At 36.4% G+C, this 15,276-nt stretch overlaps 1 protein-coding gene across 4 annotated transcripts; it reads right to left on the reverse strand.

Annotated features, from left to right (window-relative positions):
* Nucleotides 1-55: 55 nt before the first annotated feature.
* On the reverse strand, nucleotides 56-2,286 carry LOC113308507 (F-box protein At4g18380-like). 4 transcript variants are annotated; one of them, XM_026556967.1, is made up of 4 exons: nucleotides 2,141-2,282; nucleotides 1,867-2,002; nucleotides 1,533-1,639; nucleotides 56-1,414 (listed from the first exon to the last, which is right to left on the reverse strand). In XM_026556967.1, the coding sequence occupies exons 3-4, from the start codon at nucleotides 1,536-1,538 to the stop codon at nucleotides 365-367; spliced, it is 1,056 nt and encodes a 351-aa protein (XP_026412752.1). In that variant the 5' UTR covers nucleotides 1,539-1,639; nucleotides 1,867-2,002; nucleotides 2,141-2,282; the 3' UTR covers nucleotides 56-364. The 4 variants fall into 4 exon arrangements, with proteins under 4 accessions (XP_026412752.1, XP_026412753.1, XP_026412751.1 ...); XM_026556968.1 differs by having other exon boundaries at nucleotides 1,921-2,286; XM_026556966.1 differs by having other exon boundaries at nucleotides 1,867-2,286.
* Between the last annotated feature and the right edge of the window lie 12,990 nt (nucleotides 2,287-15,276).

A 15,276-nucleotide genomic window follows, 5' to 3' on the forward strand; every position in this document is an offset into this window, starting at 1 on the left:
AATTTTTTCCTTGCATTGCAACATGAATTCAAGTAACACAATAACGAGATAGTCGAGACATAAACATGTGATAAGAGATTCTCATTTTCTCCCACGTTACTATCTTTAACTGTGGTTACATTGTGCTTAAACATTATACACAAATTGAAGCAAAAAAACAAGAAAAAGAGGGAACAATATGGTGGAAGAGAGCAGATACAATCCACATCTCTTTCACGAACACATGTCAGGCTTACTTTTTTCTACCCATTTTTGGCTGACTAGAGAATTAGCCCATCTTATCAGTTCGACCTAAAAGAGAAATTTCTGTCTCGATGATCTATAACGAACCCACTGGACTGTATCAGTGTATGTAGAGGTAACTTTAAAAACCATTCATCTCCAAGAGATATGTCCTTCGCTTAACCAGTGCCTTTACAGCTGCCTTAAACGGCCCATCAAATGCTCCACAAATAAATGAATCTACTTCCTTTTTACTCTTTCCACTGCCTTCTCCTGATGGTTTAATCGCTACCAGTGTTGCCCCTTGCATTCCCATCCCTTCAGGAAGCTCGAGAAATGGAGCATACCTTAATCGCATGTTAGAAGCCGGGACCTGGGTCCTCCTTGAAGATGCTGAAGCAATCAACGGATTTTCCCTAAATTCCCTCAGCTGCTGACCTCCCATACTCAAAGTCCCCTGCCCATCTGCATCAGTTAACACCACAGTCTTCAGTGTTGGGTGGTCCTTAATTATTGGTTGCAGTAAGTAATGCCTAGTCGAAGCAGCAATCAATGAGCTTATTGTCCACACTACACGTAGTTTTAAACCCCCATTAGTGTAAAACGATTCAGGTATGCTACCGTTGTCCTCAAACGGTCGTTGATCTGTACCCGGTTTTCTTTCAATCTGAGTGCCTCCAAAAACAACACAACTTTGAAGGGTACTTCCGAATTCCGCTTTCCATTTAAGAACAACTCCATCTTCAGTGCCCACATCTCCAGATGGTAATTCAATACGTAAATTGTGAATGTGATGGAAATTCTTGAGAACTTGATCAGGGGTGTGTGATGTGTGTCGCGAGACTTGAGGAAAAAAGAACTTATTTCCGTCGTTCCCATTATTGAGATGGTGGAAGGGCTTCAGAAGAGTAAAAAACAGCTTCAGGAAGTTGGTGAATAGACTAGGAGGCTTCTGGGAATATAGCGTCTCATCACTATCACCATCGATGCTAACAACCTTATCGATCTTAACATAGACATCTTCAACAAGAGGTACGAGAGAGTTTAATCGCTTGGAGACAGCAGCACAACGACCAAGGGTCCGAATATCCGCAATCTTGTTGAGGATTATCAGTAGTACAGAATCCGGTATCTTATCAAATTGGTCTGCGCAGATATCAGCATCATGGATTCGTATTTTTGACTGTGTTTTCTGTTTTGAAAGACATAATTTAGGAGAACCAAATTATTTCCAGGCTCTAGACTAGTAATACGTCAACAACAGAAGCAAGAAAGATAAATTTTGATAAAGGTGGCCATTGAATACTTACAAGCATTTTGAGAAAATGTTCACAGGAATCCAATTCAACACTTGAAGATGAAAACGTTAAGATTTGAAGACGGCAATACAATCAAAAGCTTAGACTATCCACCCATACTGCAAAGATTGAACAGAAAATGGTTAATATTCAAAATGAACACATACAGATGGAACTTTGGAGAGTTGAACAAGTAAATTCCCTAAACTGAATCATACATATAAAGAATACTTCTCAAAAACCTAATCAATTATATTAATCAAAAACCTCAAAAGCCCCAAATTCTAGAAACCAAATAACCTCAAGAAAATTAAAAAGGAAACACAATAATCAACAAAGAAATTACCATCAAATGCCAAATATCAGATAACCCTTCATGAAAAATCAATTATTTCTTTACCAGGAGAAAAACCTGATCTTTTGCCGATAAATTATTTCGCATCATCCATATAACCCAGTTTTAACTCCAAAGCTCCTCGGATCTTAGCGAAATTTGGTAACAAATTTTTCAGTTTCCTTAATAAGTAAGAAATTCCCCCAATAAAGTCTATAAACCACCTGATATTTCTTCAATTTCTAACACTAGAACTAGAAAAATTCTTCAGATTAAAAATCAGTACCTTTTCTTTCCTATCACATGAAAAATTCTTGATGAAATGGATAGAGAGAAGTGTGATGCCGGAGTTTATCCAAGCTTTTCTCGTGTCTGAATGTTTTGCAAATCCATCAAAATTCAGGGTTTGTTTCTCTCTTCTCTTTCTCTTGCCTCTTTTTCTATCCTTTTTATTCTGTTTTTTAGTACTTACTTACTACTCTTTCTCAAACGATGTGATAACGGAACGTCACTTTTCCTTTTTTTTCTTTTCCTTTTTTTCTTCCCCTTTTTTTCATTATTTTTACTACCTATGTTTTTCGTTTTTTTTTTTTTTTTCTCAGACAAAGAGTATTACATTGACTAGTTGGAAGCCTAACAAGCTAAGCTCCAACAACGTATTACTACATTAATTGAGCAGGTTGTTGTGCTAACCTATCAGGAAGCCTCATGGGTAACCTAGCCAATGGAGCCGAAGCGGATGGGGCTGAGATTGTGTCACAATTAGGGGAATTGCCTATTATTATTATTTTTTTTATTATTTTTTTTGAGCATTGCCTATTATTTTTCCTGACATTTTTAGGGGCCACTCAAAAGGAATTAGGGGCCAACAATTTATACCCAGCCAAGGGCATTAGTTAAGGGATACCCTACAGGACATTGAAGTTACCTAAATCCCTTCCGGTAAAAAGAAAATAAAAACCAAATCAAAATCATTCCAACCCATCTCAACTCTTCTTTTTCTGTTGTTCCCCTTCACTCCCGATTATGGAGGAATTTTTTTTCCCCTCGTTCTTCGATTCATCGTCGTCGTTGTGAATCGCCAAATCAAAACATCGTCGATTCTTCTCTTCAACGATGTCTACAAATGATAACCCCCAAAGAGCTCGAACGAAAAACGTTCCTCACGGTGTCGATCCACGTATTGGAATTGCATCAAGAAATAAAGAAATTGTTGCTGAAAATGACGAAGAACAGGAAGCCGCCAATGTAGTTGGTGGTGGCGAATCTGATAGTCAAACACTCCGGCAACTTCAAATGGCCCTAGTTAGGTAAGATTCTATAATCTTTTGGGTTTATGTCGCGTTAATTCGACGAATCGAGAAATTGTTTTCTAGGGTTTTCTGTTTTTTCCCAGATTCGAGAGATATGCATGCTTTTTAACTCCCGAATATAGTCGTGTTCTTCATTTCTCAAGAACATCGACAGTATCCGGGAGATAGATTTATAGGTTAACTTTTGAATATTGTTGGTCATATCTTCCAGTGAAAAAAATGGATATAATCGGTAGCTTAATGGATTTTTTTACTTCTGAATATATTGATGTAGAGACACAGTAATCGGAAGTACACTTACTGCCGAATATATATATTTTGAAAATTCTCAAAATTGTGATTTAGGCAAAATCCTATTTTGGGGCCAGCATATATTCGGAAGAGAATATAATGTTCTATACGTCCGATTGTAAAATGTTGAAACTGATATAGTTTTGGGGCCATATTTCATTCGGTAGAAATTATTATTCATGACTTCCGATTATATAAGATGAAAAACTTAGAGTTTCTGAACTCCAATTGATGAATATTCGGTAGCAAATATATTTGATTATCTTCCGATTATGATGTATTCGGAAACAAAATGTTTCCTTTTACTTTCGACTGTGTGCATCGGGTTTTATTTGTGTACTTTTTCTTCCGATTGTATAGTTTGTAAACGTTGTTCCTTATTTTGTTATTTGGGCAAAGTCGAGATAAGCGAGCCCCTAAAACATGCGACTTAGGGCCTCGTCCAGAAGGGAGTAGGAAATGTCAGCTAGTGCTAGGAGAGAAAGGAGTGCCAAGGAAAATTCAAGTGCTCAACAAAGTGTAGAACCAATTGCTCCACAAGGCAGTCAACAAGGTGTGCAACCAAGTGCTCAACAAGCCACTCAACAAGGTGAAGAACCAACTGCTCCACAAGGCAGTGAACAAGGTGGTGTAGAACAAAGTGCTCCACAGGTTACATCCCAACATGAAATTGAACCAATTGATCCAGTGCCAACAGTACAAGAAGAAGGACAACCAAGTGGTACCAAAAAAGCCAACAAAGGAGGAAAAGGTGGAAAGAAGGATATTGCTAAGAAAGCATCACATCTTGTCCTGATATCTTGAAGGTGCAGAATATTCCACCAGGCAAAATCCTTGGACTACCGGCGGATGGAGGAAATTTTCTATTTGGATACTAATGCGCTCATCCTCTTCCTCGTGTTCTTCCACGGTTAATTTAGTAATGCGCTCATCCTCTTCCTCTGACCTCTTGGTGCCCTTCCTTGGTGTTTTAGCTTGGAAATGATGATGGAAATTGGATTTTGAGGTTGCATTGAATGTGCCACGTACATTGCAAGTTTTGGGCTTCCGGAAACACTATCGCACATGCATTAAGGCTTGATCGTTATCCGTTACAATAACCCTTGGAAAATTATCACCGTTATAAATGGACCTAAATGTATCCAACATCCAAATTAAACTCACATTGTTCTCATGATCCATTAAACCCCATGCAACCGTAAACGTGTTTTTGTCTGAAGTGTGGCAAGCAATGTTCAACAATGGCATGTTATATTTGTTTGTCTTATAAGTAGCATCTATCAACAAAATTTGATGAAAGCATTGAGCCAATTGGATCATTTAGGGATGTGCCAAGAAAATACGAACCACTTTCCCATCCTCGTGTAGTCGTGTAACTTTGCTAACCACTCTGATTGTTGCATGATCGTTCTACCATCACATTCCGTCCTTTTGATCGTATCTAGGGCCGACTTAATTGTAGACAAAGAAGACAAGTTGTTGGGGTCGTTCGCCTTTATTTTACTTAAGAACGCACTCACTTTTTGGATCCGCATAGACCTCACCATCTCCATTTCATTTGGTTTTAGCTTGGCAACCATTACATGTCCAATTAGAGTATCCGGATCATCGTAGTTGTGACAACCATTATCAACTTTAAACATTTTCCACTCTCTACCTTCCCTACACTCGGGCATATAGAAGACAACCTTAAATGGGCATCCTATCTTCTTTGTATTGCTTCGATATTTCCTCTCCGTCTTCCTTACGTACTTATTATTCTTTCCCTCGTGACTCTTTCTCTTCCCACCTCACGAATCATTTCAAATCGCGTTTCACCCACGTGACTGTTTTGAACTACAACGCACATCTTCTCTTTTGCCTTGTTCATAAGTCGTTCCCTTGCCTCCGTCTTACTTGAAAATGACTAAACGCGCATATAAAAAAACAAATATCATAAGTATAAGCATTTAACACACATAATTTTAAAAGAAATAAAATAGTAGTAATGAGTATACCAAATCGTTTGCATAGTGTAAGGAAGTATCGGGCCCCAAATAGAAATCATCAACAAACGCTACAACGGCCTGCAAAAGGAAGCAACAAGTTTTATTACAATAATCGAAAGACATGTACTAAGTTATACTACCGAGTGTTTCCACAATCGGTAGTATATTTTATGCCCCAGACAACCGATTTCAAAAAAAAAAAATTAGACAGTCTCCTGAGTATAAAACAATACATAATCAGAAGAAATATATATAGTAAAACATCTGAATATAAATAATCGGAAGATAACATAATTAATAGAATTAAGACAGGATGATCCTTCTCAATAATTCGCCTGGACCAAAAATCAACACCTCAAAAGAATTAAGACAGGATGATCCTCTATCGCCTTACATCTTCCTTATTTGCATGGAAATCCTTTACATGCTTCTTTAAAAGGCGATTGAAGATAAATAAAAATCTCGAGCTTCAAATCAACAAAAATTCCCCGAATATCTCCTACATTTTCTTTGCCGACGACTGCTTCTTATTCACCAAAGCAAATCTGGGAGAAGCTAAAAACTTTCTTGATAGTCACATGGTAAACCTCTAAAAATCCAGTGTTTACTTTAGTCCTCGGATTCATCTTAAACATGGGAAATTAATAGCAAAAATTCTAAAAGTCCCTTTGATGACTAAAAATGATAGATATCCGAGTACTCTCTTCTTTGATAAGAACTGAAAAGCGAATTTTGAGCCGCTTCCGCAAAAGTATTACTCCACTCTGCAAGGATGGAAATATAAACTCCTCTCTCAAGTTGGTAGGACAGTCTTAATAAAATCCATTCTAAAATCCTACCCAACTTATCAAATGCAAGTTATTGCTATTCCAAAAGAAATATTAGATCAACTGGACCGTATTCAAAGAAATTTCTGGTGGAAAAAGACGGGCAAAAAAGACATGGAGGGTTTACGAAGCTTAGGCTAGTATATGCAAGCCTATATATCAAGGTAGTATAGGTATTAAAAACCCTCACCAATTCAATATAACTCTACTCACAAAAATTGCCAGTAGACTTATTACTGAACAAGATCAAGTATGGGTCCAACTTCTTAAAGCCAAATACTGTCTGAATATCCACCATTAGAATCCTCTAGAACTTTGAATTTATTTTGGACTTAGACGAGCATCCAAAAAGGCTTAGACATGATAAAGGGTAATTTTATATGGCAAATAAAAAATGGAGCTTCGGCTAAAATATGGGAAGACCGATGATACCTAATACTGAAACAATCTCCCAACCTACCAATTTACAAGAACCAGCACCAAAAATGGTTCAAGAGCTGATTACAGAAGAAAATAAATGGGATCACGAAAAATTGAACAATATTTCCAACCAGAGGTCAGAGAAAAAATTCAAGCAATAAATCCAAAATGTCAAGAACAAGACAAAATCAGATGGGGGCATCACCATACATGTAAATTTCGGCTAAGAACATATACAACTTTCTAGCAAAGCAAGCCTAATATAATGATAGCATAGCGGAGTTTCCTTGGAAAAAAGTTTGGAAAATACAAGTTATTCCAAGAATAAGATTATTTATTTGGAAATTGTCACAAACAGCTCTCCCAACCTCGGCCAGGCTTGGAGCCCATAATGCAGCTACAGAGACCCAATGTCAGATGTGTAATTCTTAAGAACAAAAAACAGACCAACACTTATTCAGATTTTGTCCGTCTGCCAGAGCTATTTAGTTAGGACTATCACTAGAAAATATTATCTCGAGAAATAATACAAATTCAATGGATACATGGATTAAAGATTGGTTATCGGACCCATGCTTAGTTCATTTCGAGGGGAAAATAGCCACAACCCTATGGTTCATGTGAAAACATAGATGTTCGGTTGTTTTTGAAAAAAGCAATCCTATAAATCTAAGTGATTAAATTAATATGTATCTGCAACCTATCCCCCCTAAAAGTGTACAAAAGGGAAATAACCAACAAAGAGAAGATTCAATTAGTTATAGATGGTCTGACATAAACACATATTGGATAATCTTTATCGGCGTCTCTTTTAGGAAAGAAGATTCTACCATGGGTTACACTTTTGTTCTTTACTTAGTGGACCGAGAAACTTTCATGCACATATATGCGGGGTCATAGTGGGCTTCTTCGGATTTTCATGCGGAAACAAAAGCATTACTTAAGGCAGTTGCTTGGTTAAAAGAGAACATTCTATCAAGCGTTTATATCTTCACCGATTGCAAGGTTCTGGTAGACAACATCGAAAAGATCAGCACAGAGATCCCTTGGACAACAAAAAACACTTTGTAGGAGGTCAAGAAAATTTTGAGAGAATTACCACAAGCGAAGGTGAAGTATATAAATAGAAGACATAACTAGCGGCGGACTTTATCGCCAAGGAAGCGAGGATTAAAAGCTTCCAACATATGTCTTCACAGTTGCAACAAAGAGTTCAAAAAGTATTTATTTTAATGTTTTTGATAAAAATGAAATTGTAAACTTGTTGTACTATATTTGTTAATTAATATATTCCATCCTCCAATCAAAAAAAAAAGTTACTAGTGTAATGTTCTTGGTAAGAATGACATGTAACTAGAAGATACAAATATAGAGTGTAATTTGTGTCATTTGTTTTAATTTGTTGTGGTGGTTTTAATTTACTTCTTTTACACTTATTTTTTTATCCTAAATATGTTGGAAAACATAAAACATTAAGTTACACAATTTACTAGTAAATATCTCAAAAACGCATCTTTCTTGTTTCTCTCTCCTAAATTATCCAGTATCGATCTCAACATGGTTGGTATTTTGATCACCATAATCGACTTTCTTCCATGTATCAAATTCACTAGCAACAACTTTACTTCTGTTACTTTCCAACTTATCTCCAACCCGAAATGATCCTCCTCCATAAAACCAAGTTCGTCAGAGGAAGACGAGGACAAAAACTGCGATGACAACCAATGAGTAAAAACCCGGGTTCTTATGATTCCCAAATTTAATGGGTTTTTTGTTACAACTTTCCAAATACTTCAAACCATATTGCTATTGATTCAAAAAAACATAGCTATTACGAACAACCTATTTTGTATCTTCATATAACCCATCATCATCGAAAGTAAGGGTTATTTCATTAAATCTTTTGCATGTAAACGAAGATGAAGGTTTTATAAGAGATAAAGTACAAAAATATTTTTGGAGGGTGAATTGAGCACTTAAACACGGAGAAAATAATTAATGGAGATTTAGTCATCGATTAGGATTAATCTTGTTATAGAAGCACAAGTGTTGTTTTATGTTATTAACAGTAAAATAATTATTTGACGCAGTTTCCCTAAAGATTAAGTCAAATCTGACCTTCTAGATAAATCAACACCCATAAACAAAAATAGTGGATCAGTTTCTTGGGTTAGCCTAATCTTCATATCAGGAGTTTAGCCAATTATGAAAGTTGGTTGAAGAATTATAAGCATATCTTTAAGACTAAGAAGCTTATGTTAGACAGTTTTCTTATTTCCATATCGAGAAACTATTTCACAATTCATTTTAAATTTTTTATTAAAAGTTTTGATTTTTTTGCGTATCGTTGGAACAATGAAAAATGTAACTAGGAGTTTATTTCTTTTTTTATTTATCCTTTTTATCGTCTTATTCATCTCCTTTTAAAAAATGAATAGTGTCTTTATTTTTGTGATCTAAAAACCATTTGTTTGGGGCAGTAGACTTGTCATTCTTATTTATTTTAGAGTACGAAGGGATTATGTAGCTTGAAATCGATCTCTTACTTCTTTTGGATTGAAAACGTCCTTAATCAAAATTTATCAAAAATTGCATAAATATTATTATATTGTAATGTGATATTTAGCCATAATGTTATCCATTTTTGATGTGTATTTTTTGAATTCCCTTTTTACCCCCTAAAATGTTAATAATTTTAATATTTGGCCAATTCACCTAGACTTCTAATCCTGCTTTGGTCGCTGGTTCCTACAGCCTTTCATATTCTTCTCCATTGAAAGATATTTCTTCCGTCATTTATACGGATAATGACTAATTAATACTTGGCGGAGCCGAATTAAGCCCTCGAAACACCTGAACCTCAAGACTATGTATGGTTAAAGAGTGTTATTTCCTTGGTCTACTCGGCAAAATAAGACTTGTTAGTATCTCCAAGACGCGTATGACCGCGGTACTGAGTCTGCAAGTCAACAGATTGAAAAAGATAAAGAAATGAAGTTATAGCCGGCTATTAGTTGGGAGTTAGGGGTAATAATACTTTACATTGTATACTGACAATTTTAACAATGGCAAAGGCAACCACTAAAGTTTGGCTACCTTGCAAATCTAACGTGCTGCCTACTATCAGTACATGATATTAATTCGGTCTCACACTATTTCAGAACATAAACATTAGGATAATAATCACTAACCCTTATCCTTAATATCTGAAATTCAATCAGTTTATTAAGGCGGAACTTGATTGTATAAGTCTTCGCTTTGTCTACGACAACAAAAGATAAGTACTGGAAGATTTAAAAACATGGCAGAATAAGCATACTGGTGGTTTTTTTTTTTTAATAATCTGGTGATGACTTTTATATCCAGGTTAAAATACTGCGTATTGGCTCAACAACAACAATGGCTACTTAGACTGGCTCTAATGGAATCCAGGATCCAAAATTTTTCCCTGTAGAAGTGTCGTTTATGGATGAATGGTAGCCTTGCTTCCCAGAGAGTACTGCGTATGGCTTGGATCCAAGATGGAAGTAACCCGGGGACGCGATTTGAAACCGCGTGTGGAAAAAGCAGTAGACGCAGTTTGAAACGGCGTATGGGAAATACTGAACCCTAAAGTCAAACACTGGGATCAAATACACTCTTGGATTGATAACTTTAACGAAGATCTAACGGCTGAAAATGATACGTGGTTTCAAATGGCGTACCACGCGGTTTGAAATTGCGTTTTTACTTTGTATCTTGAACTTCCACTAAACCTGATAATTAAATTTTGATGACGTGGAAGACCCAAAAAAGTTGAATCTTGGGTCTCCATTAGAGCCATCCTTAAAGGTCTATAGGAACATTGTCATTGAAAATAGATGTATTGTTGGCACTACCTTGGGGAAATCACTTGCACTATGAATTATCTAATTCTTCTTTTACCACATCCAATAAAAGACAGAACCCCAACCCGATCCTCCAGCACCTATAAGAGAATTGCCGGCCATTAAGCTGGAGACTCATTGATATATAAGGCTGATGAAAATTTTCTCCCAGCGCGTTCCAGACCAATGGGCCATAGCCAAGGCCGTCTCTATCATTTTGGAGGTTCATGGCAAAAAAAAATTTTTGATAGAAAGGTTAAATATATATTAATTAAGCAATATAATTCAGAAGTTTTACAATTTCATTTTCTTCCAAAAACATTTGAAATGATACTTTCTTTATGGACTTGTTGGTGCATATGTTCCGACATATGTTGTAGTCTTCTGATTCGTGCTTCCTTTGCTATTGTATCCGCTGCTGCATTATGGACTCTGTTGATAAATTCAACCCTGGCTTGTGGTAGTTTGTCCAGAATGGATTTAGTTTCTTCTATAGTATTTTCTGCCACCTAGTCCGCTGTTGTAATTTTTTTATTGTGACAATCTGATAAAATTTTACGATCCATGGCGATAATTACAGAAGAGAGAATATTGTCTTCTAACCACTTTAGAGCCTTCAGAACTGATTTTGCTTCTGCATGTAACGCCGATGAAGCCCAGTCTGATCCTGCAGAGATATGCATAAAGGCTTCTTGTTCTACTGAGAAAAGAATGAAAGCATAACCCATGAATAGATTGTCCTTGTTGAAAGAAGCATCAGTAAAGATTATCCAATCTGAGTTGAAGTTGTTTCATCTAGCAGAAAGAAGTTTCCTGTTTTTACTAGTCATCTGTATGCTTTCTTTATTGAGCGGCTGGGCTTGTAAAAAATTCTTGATTTTTTGGATCAGTATGTATGGATCTGGGTTCGTATTCCTGAAAATTACCTCGCATCTATACTTCCACAGAAACCAAGTAGTCGTTGCTATCTGATCACAAATTCTTGAGAATTTAGCATCTGTAATCCAGTTTTCAACCCAACTAACAATAGAGTCTGTAATGATTTGAGAATTTACTATATCCAGGTCACACCCAAACCAGATTGCTTTTGCAAAGGGGCATTTTCTGAATAAATGGTCTTCTGTTTCTGCTTCTTGATTTTTGCACATGGGGCACTCTGAGGAGATCTCTGGATTGTGGGATGCTAGTCTGTTATTTATAGGCAGTGCCTTTTGGATTAGTTTCCATATAAATAGTCGTATCCTAGGGATTGACTTTAAATTCCAAAGATTTTTCCAAGGGAAAACAATTTCTTCTTCATCTGAATTGTTCTGACTGATAGTATAGTTGTATATATTTTTCATAAAGAATGCTCCTGAGCTATGGTGTTCCCATCGGATTCTGTCCCTATAGTCTTTTTTCGGAGTGATCACTAATATTTTTTATTTTATCTCTGATAAAAAATAATTATTTAATTTTCCAATGTCCCAGTCACCTTCAGAATTTAGCAGTTCATAGACTTTTTGAGGTAACGAATCCTCCCTATTACTTGGTTGAACTATCGAGTTTGTACCTGGGATCCATTTGTCCTCCCATATTTTTGTATTTGTCCCATCTTTGACTTGCCAAATGTAGTTGCATTTTATTATATTGAGGCCCTTTTGAATGCTTGTCCAAATCCATGAGAGTTCGTAATTTCTTGTCGGTTGAAATGGATTCGATCCATGAAAGTACTTCGCTTCAAGTAATTTAACCCATAGTTGATCCTTTTCTGTCATGACTCTGCTTGCTAACTTCGTTAAAAGAGCAATATTGAAATTATGTGGATTCTTTATTCCTAATCCACCTTGCGATTTTAGTTTGCACATGTCTTTCCACGCTTTTATATAACCCCCTTTTGCTTTTGACTTATCTTTATTCCACCAAAAGTCTCTCTGAATTTTATTTGGTTTGTCTAAAGTATCTTTCGGGAGGGCAAACATCTGCATTTGATACGTTGGGTAGGACTGGAGAATCGATTGTATTAAAACAGCCCTACCCGCTTGTGAGAGCAACTTAGATTTCCATCCTTGCAGAGTATTATAGTAACGCTTAAGAAGAGGTTCAAAATTCTCTTTTCTATTTTTGTCGGAAAAAAGAGGAGTGCCAAGATACTTATTATGTTTAGTCAACAAAGGGACTTTAAGGATTTTTGCAATTATATTAGCGTGTTTTGGGTGGATTTTTGGGCTAAAATAAATCCCTGATTTTTTTAGATTCACCATTTGACCCGTAATTTCCCCAAAATGATTTAGAATGTCTAAGAGATTTTTTGCTTCCCCTAAATCTGCTTTGGTGAAGAGAAAACAGTCATCAGCGAAAAAAAGATGGGATATAGTAGGGGCGTGTTTGTTTATTTTAATTCCTGAAATTCTTTTCTCAATTGTCGCTTTTTCAAGAAGCCTGGAGAGGACTTCCGTGCAGATTAGGAATAGATAAGGAGATAGGGGGTCTCCTTGTCGTAGACCCCGATAGGTGGAGAAATTTGGTCCCAGAGAACAGTTAAGAAGAACGGAGTAAGAAGTTTTGGATATGCATTGTGAGATTAAGTTAACCCAGCAGTCACTAAACTCGAATGAAAATAGAGACTTTTTAATAAAAATACACTCCACTCTATCAAAGGCTTTTGATATATCAATCTTGAGAGCCAAATATCCTTTTTTCTTCTTAGACTTTTTCATTGAGTGTATCAGCCCGTGAGTTATGATAATGTTGTCTGTTATTTATCTTCCTGGAAGGAAAGCTGATTGATTTGGAGAGATTATCCTATTCAGAATGGGTTTTAATCTATTCACTAGGATCTTTGAAATGAGCTTATAGATTGTGTTACTGAGGCTGACCGGGCGAAAATCCGCCGGGGTTTTAGGGGTGGATATTTTGGGTATGAGTGTACTGAAAGAGTGGTTAAAAGTCTTTTCCAAAAACCCAGTTCTGAAAAATTCCTGTGTAGTACTAATTATGTACGGGCCCAATATGTCCCAGTTTTCTTTGAAGAAACCCGGTTGGAATCCATCTGGGCTTGGGGGGCCCCAAGGGTTCATATTTGCAACGGTTGACCAGATTTCTTCTTTTGTAGGGATTTGGGTTAGACTTGAGTTTTCTGACTCCGATACACAAGGCTGAATTATTTCTTTCAGATCAACATTGTAATTAGTTATTCGGGATGCGCCTATTTGAGAGAAATGATTGATGAGAAGAGAATTGATCTGGTCCCGTTCTGTAATCCAGAGCCCAGATGGATCTCTAAGATAGTGTATTTCATTTAATTTTTTCCTATTTGAAGCGGATGCATGGAAGTATTTTGTGTTTTGATCGAACTCTTTGAAGAATTTATCTCTAGAGAGTTGGTGATAGTAATCATTTTTGATTTTATGCCACTTTCCTAATTCCGCTTGAAGATCCTTGAGAATATTTATCTTGGAAGCGATGTTTCCAGATTTGTGAATGTTATCTATTTTCCTAGAAATGATTTTAATGTTTTTATGAATATTACCGAAAACATCATGATTCCACTGAGCCAGATCAGAAGAAAGGAACTTCAGGTTTGATGAGAAGTTTTTGGACGACCGGTTTGAAAATTGAGAGTTCCAAGAAGCTTCAACTACTGATTTGAGGGTTGGGTGAGAAAGCCAAGACCTAATGCATCTAAAAGGTTTTTGCAATTTTCTGATTTCCAGATTGGTATCTAAAAGGATAGGGGTGTGGTCTGACCCTACTCAAGTTAGGTGACTTACCTTTGTATTTGGGAATAATTGTATCCATTGGTAGGATATTAGGGCTCTATCAATCCTTTCGCATATATTAGCTTCCCCGCTTCTGTTATTTGACCACTTGAAAGGGGCGCCTTCATATCCCGCATCTTGTAGGCCCAGAGAATCCACTATCTGTCTAACACGAATTTTAGTACTTGAACTTGTATTATTTCCACCTTGTTTTTCTGCGGGATCCAGAATTATGTTCAAATCTCCAATCAGTGTCCATAGTTTTTGAATTTGGCTCGCTAAATTCTGAATATGACACCATGGTATTATTTTCTCCTCGGCCTCTACTGCACCATAAATACAGGTTAATTCGAACTCTTTATCATCAGAAGTACCCTCAAAATGGCACACATTAAATTGGGCCGACACTAATTTTAGATCTACATTGTTTTGCCAGGCAATTGCTAACCCCTTAGATATTTCCATAGGTGGTATAATGAACCAATCAAGGAAATTATATTTTTTAAAAATAAGATCCATTTTATTAAATGGAGCTTTTGTTTCCGAAAGAAAAACCACGTCTGGTTTAAAATTGGAGTATAAATGATCCAGATGGTCTTTTGTTATTGGGGTTCCAATACCCTGAACATTCCATGAGAGAATTCTCATGGCAAAGAAAAAAGAGATTAAAGGAAAAGGAAAAAAGACCAACTTAATAGAAGAAACTAAGTGAGGAGAGACAGATCACACACAATTTAGTTAAAGAAACTAGTTAAAGTAGAAAGCACTATGACAGCAAAACTCAGCCAAAGAAAATAAGAGAAACAGAAAGTAACAAAGCAACAAATGGACTTGAGAAGAAACAAAATAAATTGCTGGAACAGGTTGCAGTACACTCAAAGAAGAAGAGTTACCAGGAGGGGAACCTGAGAGCAAAAATACAGGCAGGAAAAAAAACAAAAAGGAGTATGGAGAAAGTGAAAAAGAAAAGTAAGGAA

The sequence above is a fragment of the Papaver somniferum genome, chromosome 9 (genome assembly GCF_003573695.1).
Source record: "Papaver somniferum cultivar HN1 chromosome 9, ASM357369v1, whole genome shotgun sequence".
Lineage (NCBI taxonomy): Eukaryota > Viridiplantae > Streptophyta > Magnoliopsida > Ranunculales > Papaveraceae > Papaver > Papaver somniferum.